A 13,425-nucleotide genomic window follows, 5' to 3' on the forward strand; every position below is an offset into this window, starting at 1 on the left:
GAAAGTGTCAGACTTTTTTAGAGTCGTTTTTAGCTTTCTGGTGTATTGTTAGCGTTATATACAGTCATCTACACTATTTACATGTTAAAACATCTTTCATTTTATGGCTCGTAGATGGTATTGATTCTAAAAGCATTAGATTTTAATTTACTCGGCTTGTTGTCGGCTAATATCGGTGTTGTGGTCATTCTGTTCAAAAGTCAGAAATGTTCCCATTTAAAACGACTGCGCTCGTATTGACGTCTGAAGAAACGCCTACGACTGAAGCTCAAACCAGCCCGCAGCCGCTGCCCTCGGGCCGTAGCTCCAGCAGTGATCACATATCAATATTTATTTCTCCTCTCTTGTTCTCTCGCTCTCTTATTCTCTCGCTCTTTCTCTATATAAGAGTAATTTGGCCCCTCGCCTGCGGTGGGCTGTATAAATCCACAGGCTTTACACAGGACCCCTGTTCCCGCTTATTGAATAAGTAATTTGGGGGAATGAATTAATGACGCCGCCGCGGCCGAAAAGCCCCTGAAGAAATATTAAAATTGCTTTACATGTGAATCAATAATATCGAGTGCCATTGAGGTTTGTTTGGATGTCTTGTGGTCAGAGCGCTGTGAGCGGCTGCTGGAGGAGCAGACACCTCCGTGCAACAGGACCTCGCTAAGAGTTAATAATGCATAGCCAAGAAAAGTACTTAAAGCTAAAACGTCCTCTCACTAGGTTCAGCTTTCTACACAAACACACACACACACTCTCTCTCTCTCTTAGTAAACAAGTTGTATATGTAAACAAGCATTCTGTGTATAGAATAATATCATTACAATTAATAGACATATACTGTACACCCATCAGCCATAATAATAAAACCACCTACTTACTGTAATACTACAGCCAAAACAACTCAAACCCAATAATACACACAATCTACAAAACCTCTAAAGGTCTGAAGGTCTGAATGTGTTTTGTGGTCTCAAGCACCATCAGCATCAGACTTACATCAGCAGATAGAAGATTTTATCATTTACATAAACCAAAGCTCTGTAAGTTCCTCCATCGATCACATGATCAACAAGCATGGCTGCCCAGGTCCTAGTGTCTCCAGTACCATTCACCAGTTGTCCGGTAGGTACTGACCAGTGCAAACTATAAAATCTTTTGAAGATATTCTTATATTTAGGAGATGTTTTGACCATGATGTTGTGGAGATGTTCTCATGTTTTAGAGATGTTCTGATGTTTTTGATATATTCTAACCATGATCTTTTGGAGATGTTCTGACCATGAAAAGCCCTATTTGAGTAATTATATATTCCATATTATGGCAAGAACTTCTCAACTGAATAAAGAATAACTGATACTTAAATGAAGGTCAGTCAATCTGAAACATTTCAAGAACTGTCAAAGTATCCTCAAGTGCAGTCGCAAAGACCATAAAACACGCTATGATGAAACTGGCTCTTATCAGAGTTACCAGGTTAGCATGATAACCGAATGCAATATAAAGAAACTCCCAATAAATGGTTCTATGGCCCGAAGTATGCTCTCAACTACGCTCTGAAGTGTCTGGTCCTTCAGTAGAAAAGACTTCAATAAAGGGAAAAAGAGTATTATCACACACGAAAAAAAGCTAATTTCCATCCTGTTTTTACAGAGTTAGCAGATCAGTTCTTGCCATAATATGGAATATATAATTACTCAAATAGAGCTATTCATGGTCAGAACATGTCCAAAACATCATGGTCAAAACCGCCCTGGTTGCACAGGACAATTTCATCAGAGTTACCAGCCTCAGAAACTCCCCCGAGATAAGAGCACCTAAATGCTTCACAGAGTGTTTTGGTTTGTTTAACACTTTTAATTTACTACATAATTTTTTGTGTTCCCTCATATTCTGACTTTAGTATTAATTTACAATGTAAAAGTGATCCCTGGTTGAGGTAGATTAGTGCCTAACAAATTATTGGGAACCAAAAATGTACAATGTATATGTGTAAAAATATTGCCATCTTCAATACATTACAGTTATTTCTTTCCAATATGTAAAATTTAGCAGAAAGAAAAAAAAACTGATTACTGATGTATATAGTATTTTATGGCTGATTGATGTAGATATTAGATATGTAGTATGCTTAATAAAACAAATAAGTTAATTTATTTTTTCAATGATCAAAATTCAGTAAATTCTTCAGTTAATGAGAGTGCCTAAATATTTACTGTATTGAACTGTATATATAAAAAGATTATGTTCTTATATATAAACATTCCTCACAAGGACAGAAGAAAATGATTTAATTATATGAGAATTCTCTCTCTCTCTCTCTCATTCTCTCTCTCTTTTGCCCTCTCTCTCTTCTCTCATCCTCTCGTTCCGTCTCTGTAAAACAGGGCCTCCATGCATGAATGAATCAACCCAGTTTTTTTATTATTATTGAGAATATAGACACAGGACTGGAATGGGTTTTGTGTTTCATCAGTTAAGAGCCCCCCCCCCCCTCTCTCTCTCTCTCTCTTTCTTTCTCTCTATCTCTCTCTCGCTCTCTCTCTCTTTCTCTCTCTCTCTTTCTTTCTCTCTCTCTATTTCTCTCTTTCTCTCTCTCGCTCTCTCTCTATTTCTTTCTTTCTCTCTCTTTCTCAGCCGACTAAAGAATAATGGAGTTAATCACAGCTCGGTTACAGCTGCACAATCACATTACCTTACATTCACATTTCCATTCCTGCTGCTAATCACAGGCCTGGATTCTAAATAAGCAGCCTGAATTCAATTAAAGTGTGTAGAGTTGAAGGAGCCTGTTAATGATATTAATGTGGGCCGTGTGTGGAGCCGCCCGCTCGCCCGCTCGCCCGGCCGGGTGAAGAGCTGCTCGGCTGGGTCTGTTTAGGAGACCACCAGGCATGAAATGAAGCTCTTTCAGACGCTCCTCTGTTCTGCTGTTAGACTGCTCTATTCTTTGGCGTGGTCTCATTAAAATGTAAGGAGGAGGTTGGGGGGGGGGTCTTTATAGAGAAGAGCACCTTTCCCTACTCTGAGTATCTCTCTCTCTCTCTCTCTCTGTCTGCCTTCTGTATTTCTCTCACTTTTCTTCTCTCTTGCTCTGTGTGGCTCTCTCTGTCTTTCTCTCTCTATCTCTCTTTCTCTCTCTGTCTGTATCTCTCTCTCTCTCTTCCTCTCGTTTACTCTGTGTAGCTCTATCTCTCTCTCTTTCTCTCTCCCTCTCTCTATCTATTTATCTCAGTCTGTATCTCTCTCTGTTTGTATCATGTAATGCTCTTCCTCTCTTCTGATCTGTATAGCTCTGTCTCTCTTTCTCTCTCTTTGTCTTTATCTCTCTCTCCATCTATTACTGCTTTTTCACCATGCTTATCATTTACTCCACCTCACATTTCTGTGTGAAAAGTCTCGTCCCATCCCCACTTTACTTTCTGATTCTGTTTTAATGGCTTTTTTATTGATTCATTTATTATTAATCGGAAAAAAAGTTATAATTATTCCACTAATTTCATTTTCCATGAGGTATCAACCAGATTATTATTATTATTATTATTATTATTATTATTTTACTCCAGTACTGGATACATATAACAGATTATTAATGTCTGGATCACTGAAATGTGACTAAATATATTAATATCACAAAATATGAGTGTGTTTATTAGCTATTTATACTGTTAATCAAATTATTAATGTTATTTGTGTTGTGAATCATATTTGAATTGGGTAGTTTATTTACGTATGTATTTATTTAATCATAATATGTTTAATTACTTTGGTATTGAATGTATTTTGTTTCTTCTTTGTTTATTATTAATATTTTCAGCAATATGTATACAAGCCATTTCTTTAGAAAAAATACTGCTAAACTGCAACATGTATATTTGTTAGTTAGTTATTCATTTATTTACGTGTTTATTTATACTTACTATATCACAATTTATAATGTGACTAGAAATTATGTTTTACAATGTATTTATTTACTATTCATTATTTCACAGAACTGCTACTCTGTTTACATTTTGCTTATTTTATTCAGTTAAATATTACTAATTCAAGTTAAAATTACTTATACTGTCAGAAATGTTTTTGAGTAATGCCTTTATTTTTTTTATTAGTAGTTTTGATCTGTTTTTGATTATTAACATTAGCAGTAACGTTTCTATGGGGTTATACATAGTAATAATAATAATAATAATAATAATAATAATAATAATAATAATAATAATAATAATAATAATAGTAAATTATTTATTTATTCATTTATTTATTTCTATACAAAATACTGCTACCACATTGCTACTATGCTACATGCTACTATTTATTCAGTTTTTAATTGTTTTTTTGATACTTTAAAAAAAAAAACTTTAAAAAACACGTTATTTATTCATTTATTTTTATTTAGAAAATGTACTGCTGCTAGGTGTAAATTAGCACAATTGTTCATCTCTCTCTCTCTCTCTCTCTCTCTCTCTCTCTCTCTCTCTCTCTCTCTCTCTCTCTCTCTCTCTGTCTGGAAGGCCAGCTCTGCTGTACTGTCCGCACTGCTGCTGTATATTATCTCCTCCTGATAAAAGCCAAGAGGTGTGATTCTACATGAAGACTTGTGGTGAACCCCCCCACAACTGCTTCCGAACCGCAACTTAAAGTCAGTCAGAGCCACATCAGAGCCATTTAATATTACAGAGAACTGGAAATCTATCTGTCCACCTTCTCCACACACAGCCCACACCACCACCGTATCACCATATAACCATATCATATAACCATACCATCATATAACCATATCACCATATAACCATATCACCATATAACCATATCATATAACCATACCATCATATAACCGTATCACCATATAACCATATCATATAACCATACCATCATATAACCGTATCACCATATAACCATATCATATAACCATATCATATAACCATACCATCATATAACCGTATCACCATATAACCATATCACCATATAACCATATCATATAACCATACCATCATATAACCGTATCACCATATAACCATATCACCATATAACCATATCATATAACCATACCATCATATAACCGTATCACCATATAACCATATCATATAACCATACCATCATATAACCATATCACCATATAACCATATCACCATATAACCATATCATATAACCATACCATCATATAACCGTATCACCATATAAACATATCATATAACCATACCATCATATAACCATATCACCATATAACCATATCACCATATAACCATATCATATAACCATACCATCATATAACCGTATCACCATATAAACATATCATATAACCATACCATCATATAACCATATCAGCATATAACCATATCACCATATAACCATATCACCATATAACCATATCATATAACCATACCATCATATAACCGTATCACCATATAACCATATCATATAACCATACCATCATATAACCATATCAGCATATAACCATATCACCATATAACCATATCAGCATATAACCATATCACCATATAACCATATCACCATATAACCATATCAGCATATAACCATATCACCATATAACCATATCATATAACCATATCACCATATAACCATATCAGCATATAACCATACCATCATATAACCATATCAGCATATAACCATATCACCATATAACCATATCACCATATAACCATATCACCATATAACCATTTCACCATATAACCATGTCAGCATATAACCATATCACCATATAACCATATCACCATATAACCATATCAGCATATAACCATATCACCATATAACCATACCATCATATAACCATATCAGCATATAACCATATCACCATATAACCATATCACCATATAACCATATCACCATATAACCATATCAGCATATAACCACACACTGTCAGATAAAATACAGTCAACATTCTTCCTCAAATATACAGCATCAACCTTATGAGAAAACCAACTCGAGGGTGTCACCCCAGTGACAGGAGGGGTACAATTAGTGTCAATAAAAAAGAATATATATAAATCGATATCATATTATATATATTTTTTATATATATTCTATTCTATATATTTTTTTGTTAGAAGCAGTGCATGTAAAGATTAATTTATAGTGTTGTAATCGGCCTTTAGATCCCACTGTCCTGACTGAATAAAAAGTAAAGTTTTCTTTTTAAATAAGATTTTATAAATATGACAGTGTGTTTTTATATTATAAGATTTTTTCTAAAATTCAATTTAAACAATTGCAATATTGTTAAATATTGTCTTGTTTACAGTATTGCAATATATCGTGTTGCTTACAGTAGCTACTTGATGTTCTTGCTAATACACAGCCTTAGATACCGTTTACTAGAGGTGCGCAATATTATCAGTATCATATGCAATAATATCGCCTACATGTTTTAATGTCCTGAACAATATTATACCCTGAAATATGGAGCCATATCACACACCCCTAATTATCACATAAGGGTGCTACTTTTTTGTTGTTTTTAGCAAAAGAGAAATTCACACTTTTCTCATTTCTCATTATATATCTAGTAGAGTCTAGAGATTATATCTGTCCAGTATCATTTATTTTACTTCAGTTCTGGATATATATGGAGATATTTGGAGTTCATTATTATTAGTATCACGCATTCTGGATCATTGACTTCTGTTACAAATCAGATAAAATTTGTATATATACTTTTTAATATCTCAGTTAGGGATGTGCCATATCATATCATATTGTATGCAATAATAAAATTTTTATTTTAATTTTGTTGCAGTAGTGTATTCTTGAAAAAAAAATTAATTCAGTGTCGCGAAAATAGATGAAATATCTTGATATTATTTTAGGGCCATATCGCCCACCCCAACCGGTTCCCCTTCAGCAGTAATACACAGAGCGTTACCTGTTGATGGAGGAGACGCTGGGGACGGTCTCGTTATCGCAGATCCCCTCGGCCAGCAGCCGGTCCCGGATCTCCCAGGCGAACATGGTGGGGTTCTGTCTCTTATAGTCCGCGATCTTATCCACCACTTTGGGCGTAGCGACCTTTGGCTTGGAGCCTCCGATTACTCCAGGCTTTATACTGCCCGTCTCATAGTACCTACACCCACAACACCCACAACACACACAAACACAGTACAGCAGCCCGTTACAACCCAACTCACATCTATACATATACAACACATCTACACACAAACGTTCTGTAGCATGTTCTACTAACGTGATGACCTAGAAGCACCACATTTAGTCTCTTTAAGTTAAGCTTTAGAATGATTAAAAGAATAATTTCAGTGTGAAGAACCTTTTAACTGTTCCAAAAAACCTTCACTTGCTTCACTAACAAGCATGAGTTCATCTAATAGTTGTTTTAACCCTCATTTTCCTTATAAGGAAAATGGACCTAAAATATACCATAAGAATTATAAATATAGTATTTTAATGTGTTATAGAGTTTAAAGCTTTTGTGAACCTACACTGAGCATCATTAAAGTGTGTAGACTAGGTTCCACACTATTAAAAATGAATAGTAATGGTGAAAAAAAAGTTTTTTAAATAATGTTATAAAAGACGCTTTAAGCTTTTTATAACAGTAGCTACTGTAACCTCAGAAAGTCTGAGTTTTCATAAAGAACCATTTTTGTAAAATACGTAGTGCAAAGAGCAGTGAACAGTGCAGACTTGGCTCTTAATTAGGGGTGGTCGATATGCTAAAATGTTGTGATATATTTCATGATATTTAGAGACTTTTTAAATAAATAAATAAATGCTGTTTATTGTGATATTCTGACATGCAGACAAAATGCGTCTGTAATGGCGGATTCGTATAAAAAAGATATAGATACACAAATCTCTTTCACACTAAGTACAATGTGTTTTCTAAAATGTATTCTAAATGTACCGCCATTTATCCATGGAACACATGACTAATTGTATGTTCTATGATAAAATGTGCAGATTTTTTGTGCTTTTTAGGTACTAAGGATGTCCACAAAATATCACAAAAAATCACACAAAAAAAAAACGCAAAAATATTGCCGAGCTTTGCTCTAAACTTTTAAAGATAAAAGTGGTTTATCGGTTTATCGAGCGGTGCCATAGCTGTGAGCGTGAGACACCTTTACAAAACTGGTACAGAACCTTAACATTTAATTGTTATACCTACATGTTTTACAAAATGAAGGAATTATGGAATTTAATCTGTCTAAAAACTACAAAAGAAGTCAGTGTTAAGGTTCCGAACCTGTTTAAAAGGTTAAAAGTATTGCTTGAAAAACTGTTGTGGCACCATTATTTGCTCAGCGAAGTTTTTTGAAATCATTAAAAGGTCCTTCACACAGACACATCACTTACATAAATGCTTCTTTATGGAACTAATGGGGTTATATGAACTCTGAACCACTGCTAAATGAAATCATGCTTGTTTTAATAGGCACTGCATTTTAAATTTATCACAGTTTCCCCCTCAAAAAATGTGATAGCAACATATTAGCTGCTAGTGAGAGAGAATGAGAGAGAAAATGAAGTTGTATTCAGTGTGATGCTCTCTCAACCATTTGAGAACGTGAATTTATAACTAAACAAAACCACATCTCTATATTTATTTATCTTTTAATGATTTTCATTTCTTCATTATTTGAATCCTGTAGTTACACTGTTCAATGTGTAAATAGTTATTGAATAATGAATTCTGCTTTCTCCTGCTAAATCCTAAATGTCTTTCACTCTACACATAATGACGTGCATTTTTTTAAAAAGCTGCAGGTGGATGTTATGGAGTTATTTAATGGAAAGAGGTGGGTTCCCTATGTTCCAGTCCTATCAATGGTCCAGAAATTTAGTTCAACATATGTTTTGAAGGCATCTAAAAAGCTAAAACAATGCAGTGCGTGAAGAACGTTCAAATACAATTTCTAACAGCATGACAGTACAGTACGTCCTGTAAAACCATCACGTTCTTCACGCCCTGAAGCCGTCTCAGACCTTCTATCTCTCACCTGCCCAGGATCTTGCTCACACAGCCGTGGCTGACCCTCAGCTGCCGGGAGATATCGCAGGGTCGGACTCCTTGGTGGGCCAGCTCTACTATCCTCTGGCGAACCACGTCAGGTAGGGGTCTGCCGTTCACGAACACCCCACCGAGCTGGTTCACTCCTCCGTGCCCTATAGGGGACACAACAGCACCAGAGGGACAAAAATAACATTACACAAGCTGATTTACTATACCATGCCCTGTAGGGCAGATAACCATATATACATAATGTTTATAAATATATATATATATATATATATATATATATATATATATATATATATATATATATATATATATATATATATATATATATATATATATCAACCATTCCCTCATCATTTCTCTATTGTGAGAAATCAGTTCTTCTTTCTTTAAAAATCTAAATTATTGGACGTGTTTTCTTACATTAAAAAGCAATAAACAATGTGCTTTAGTCACTTGAATTCAGGAAAGTTACATTTGGCATTATTGGCATTAACATTAATTTTACACAGATTAGTATTCCAGTGTCACACTGAGCTACATTTTAAAAATGTTAAAAACATATAAACAAGCTTTATGATTAAAAGCTTCTGTACTGTCTAGTCTAGCTTTATAGTGGCAGAAGGGCATCACATATATTACGCTTTAGAAAACACTTTTTAAAAATAAATATTTTGTTCACTTTTTTATTCATCTCTAATCTTAATTGGTAAATATAAAATTTTCATCTATATTTAATGAAATTTCCTCTATAAATCAGTTATTCTTTTATTTAAAAAAAAAATTATTGGACATGCTTTCTTACATTACGTAACAATAAAATGCTTCAAAGTGCTCTATTCACTTGAATTCAGAGTAAAATTACTTTTTTGAACCATGCAGCCAGTATTTGATGTTATATATTTCTATGTATATGAGCCCTTCCTACGAATAATCATTTATGTATCGACTATTCCCACCTCTTGAAAGAAATCAGTTAGTCCTTCATTTAAGTTATCTTATTTTATAGATTAAAGACATACTTAAAAGTGTGTAAAAACACATTTAGTTATTTAATTGTGTTAAAAAAAAACTGGTCAGTTCTCTTTAAAGCAAGAATAAGTCGTTTCTTCCAATAAAGGAGAAAAGTTTAATAAATATATATATATATAATGTTATTTGTTGGACGTGCTCATATATAGGAATATATGACATCAAGTTACACTGGCTGGTTTTGCTCTTCCATAAAGCGTGAAAATGCAATAACATACAATTACAATGCCCTACAGGACAAGCAATATCAATACCACCCTTACAATATATAACATTACAATGCTGGGATATAAAACAAGCATAACATAACAAGCCCTGGCAACACACACTGGTTAACCATTCCTATACTGGCCCTATAGTCCTGCCAAGAGCCGAACAGGTAAAGATAACAGTAGGAAAACAATACCACAGTCATAATTATTCTAACTTTATAGAAGCAAAAACTGCCACCTAAAAATGATACATATTGTGCTTTATAACAAAGCTAACTGCAGAATAACATCATGTAACATTTTAAGCAGAATTTATTTATTTGAACAGAATTCAGTAAACCATGGTGTCACATCAGCATTATCAGCATAAATGTATTAGGTATATATTTATATATTACTATATATTACTATATATATATATTACTATAAATATGATTACTTTAATTGTTGCTGTTGCTGATAAGGTTAATGCTTAACAAATGGACATTGTTTGAAATAATTTTAACATTTAAGATCATTATAATATATTATTATTATTATTATTTTTACTTTAGTACACAAGTTATTTTTTTGCATTATGCACATAATTTTAGTATTATAACATTATATTATAGTATTATATCACCTGCACATAGTGTACAAAAACATTTTACTTATGTATTTACCAGAATTATCGCTTTTGTATATATATATTTTTGTAGTGTTAATATTTTATGTATATCAGTGGAATGTGTTTATTAGAAATGAAGCTTCTTGGCTTTTCTGATTATTAAATTGATCCACAATTGTTGCCCTCTTTCGTCCATGTGCCATAGATACTTTACTTTTAATATTATTATTATTATTATTATTGTTATTATTATTATTATTATTATTATTATTATCAGTATAAGTAGGAGTTAGTAGTAACATGAACACTGCGTCTCATTGAAAACACATAATTTTACAGCAATCTGGCACTAACGTTAATTTTACACAGATTATTGTTCCAGTGTCACACTGAGCAACATTTACAAAAATGTTTAAAACATAAAAACAAGCTTTATGATTAAAAGATTCTGTACTGTCTAGTCTAGCTTTATAGTGGCAAAAGGGCATCACATATAATAAGCTGTATAAAACTGTTTTATACATATATATGTGTTTTGTTAATCACTTTTTTATTTGTTTCCAGTCTTAATTGGTAAATATTAAAATTTCATCATTATTTAATGAAATTTCCTCTAGTCCGCCGTGTTGATACTCCTCTCTGATCACCCCGGTGCTCCTTCTTATTAGCCTGATTATGTTACACCTCTTCATATTCCTCTCTTCGTAATTAGAAACCGGTAAGACTTTCAGTTGCTCGTGTTACAACAGCGCTTATACACTAAAACGCGCTATTTTAAATCGGTTTTAAATTAACATCAGCTCTAGGATTTTATATTAGTATATATTATATTAAAATGTGATTTTAAATATTTTTGCAGTAAAATATTCAAAATATTTTTATTTTGGTTTTGATAGCCACAAACATACACTTTACAATTTGACCGACTCGTATCCGAAGGCATTTAAACATGAATATTGTTGTTTATTTATTTAATAAATAAACTATCCAAAGGACTCCACGTGGACGATGCTGTGTGGCTATAGCTCCGCTTTCTTAATATTATTTTTAAATTGTTTTATTTGTTTTACAACTGAAACCAACAGCTCGTATATTAGGCTTATTGCTGTTGTTGTTTAGCTATAATTATACATATTGTTTAATAAATTATGTTACCTTAACATTCACCTTAATAGTCCTTTGTAGTAATTGAACTACTCCACTTTTCTAATTGTATTTTATTTTATTTCATTGTTTAAAATATCATGTCATAACCAACCATTTGAACATGCTTTTGTTCTTTCTTACGAAATGACTAAATGAAAATGTTCGTTTTCTTATATTTTTTTATGTCTAAATTTAAACCTAGTGTTTAATAATTTCTTACACCTTAAATGTACGTAAAATAGACAACTATCCAAACGTATGCATGCTAGTTTACCAATTTTATTTTATTTTTAATTATCATAAAATTAAAAAACTCATCTAAAACGTGATTTAATTTGTATCGGTCTAAATTAACAAGACATAACACGCTTTCGGCGCGTGTGTGAAGGCTGTTTCGCGCTGTGCGAGTGTGTGAGCTGTAGTGTAGTTTAGTGGACTGACTCACTGTGCATGGCGGAGAAGGGGTCTGCTTTGCAGTGGATATCCATGGGGCAGCAGAGCAGGGACAGGTACTCAGCTGAAGCCGCCGTCTCGCTGTTTTTACGAGCAGAATTAAGAAGAAAATGAGGGTCAAGTGACGCTCCGAGCTCCGCGCGCCAACTTCAGCAAGTTCGCGATCAGCGATCAGATCACGTGGAGGGGTGTGAAAAAACAATGACAACGACAAAAACAAAAATAACAACAAAACAAATACCAACAAAAAACAAAATAATAACGGGAGCGCTGCGCTCGAGCCTGCTGGCGCTCAGGTGTCGACCATGGTGGTCGTCAGCGTCTACACCAAAACTGTGGAGTTTATATGGAAAGAATGCCGGTCGCTCGCGCCATCGGTGTGTCCTAAATCCTCCTCGTGGGTCAGGAGTGAGCGGGTGCGGGTGCAGGTGGAGGTGCAGGTGGAGGTGTAGGACGTTCCCGCTCCCGGTTTGGAGATGCGTTGCGCGCGGGCTGGCCGAAGTGCAGCCCCGGGCCTGCAGCGTGTGTGATGTGTATAAGTGTGTGTATAATAGTGTGTTGGTGTGTATTAGTGTGTGTGTGTGTGTACGGAACTGCAGCTCCTTGCTTTGCTTATATGGATGAGCTGTGGGACAAAAGGCAGGAGACTCCAGCGCGTGCGTGAGTGTGTGAGTGTGTGATTCGCCAGCGTAAAGAGGAGCAGCTGCAGCGAGGAGGGCCCACCGCCTGTCACTCTCTCTTTCTCTCTCTCTCTCTCTCTCTCTCTCTCTCTCTCTCTCGGAGGAGGAGGAGGAGGAGGAGGGACAATGATGAAGTTCAGGTGTTTTTTTTTTCTTCTTTATTTTTAAGACAGTCAGGTAAAACACACACATCACAAACGCACGCACTGCTCCTACAACTATAAATAAAGACAATTATTATAAATTAATATTATTAAATTTAACAATATTATCAAATGTTTAAAACATATTTGTATATGTTTTATTTATTTA

At 34.2% G+C, this 13,425-nt stretch overlaps 1 protein-coding gene across 1 annotated transcript in view; it reads right to left on the reverse strand.

The window, feature by feature from the left end:
- The window catches only part of pax2b (paired box 2b), a 60,789-nt gene extending 47,649 nt beyond the window's left edge, over positions 1-13,140 (reverse strand). Inside the window, 3 exon segments of the mRNA XM_049464949.1 lie at positions 6,869-7,066; positions 8,961-9,126; positions 12,426-13,140. Coding sequence (XP_049320906.1) covers positions 6,869-7,066; positions 8,961-9,126; positions 12,426-12,468 — 407 coding nt within the window. The 5' untranslated portion in view covers positions 12,469-13,140.
- Between the last annotated feature and the right edge of the window lie 285 nt (positions 13,141-13,425).

Source organism: Astyanax mexicanus, chromosome 15, assembly GCF_023375975.1.
Source record: "Astyanax mexicanus isolate ESR-SI-001 chromosome 15, AstMex3_surface, whole genome shotgun sequence".
NCBI lineage: Eukaryota > Metazoa > Chordata > Actinopteri > Characiformes > Acestrorhamphidae > Astyanax > Astyanax mexicanus.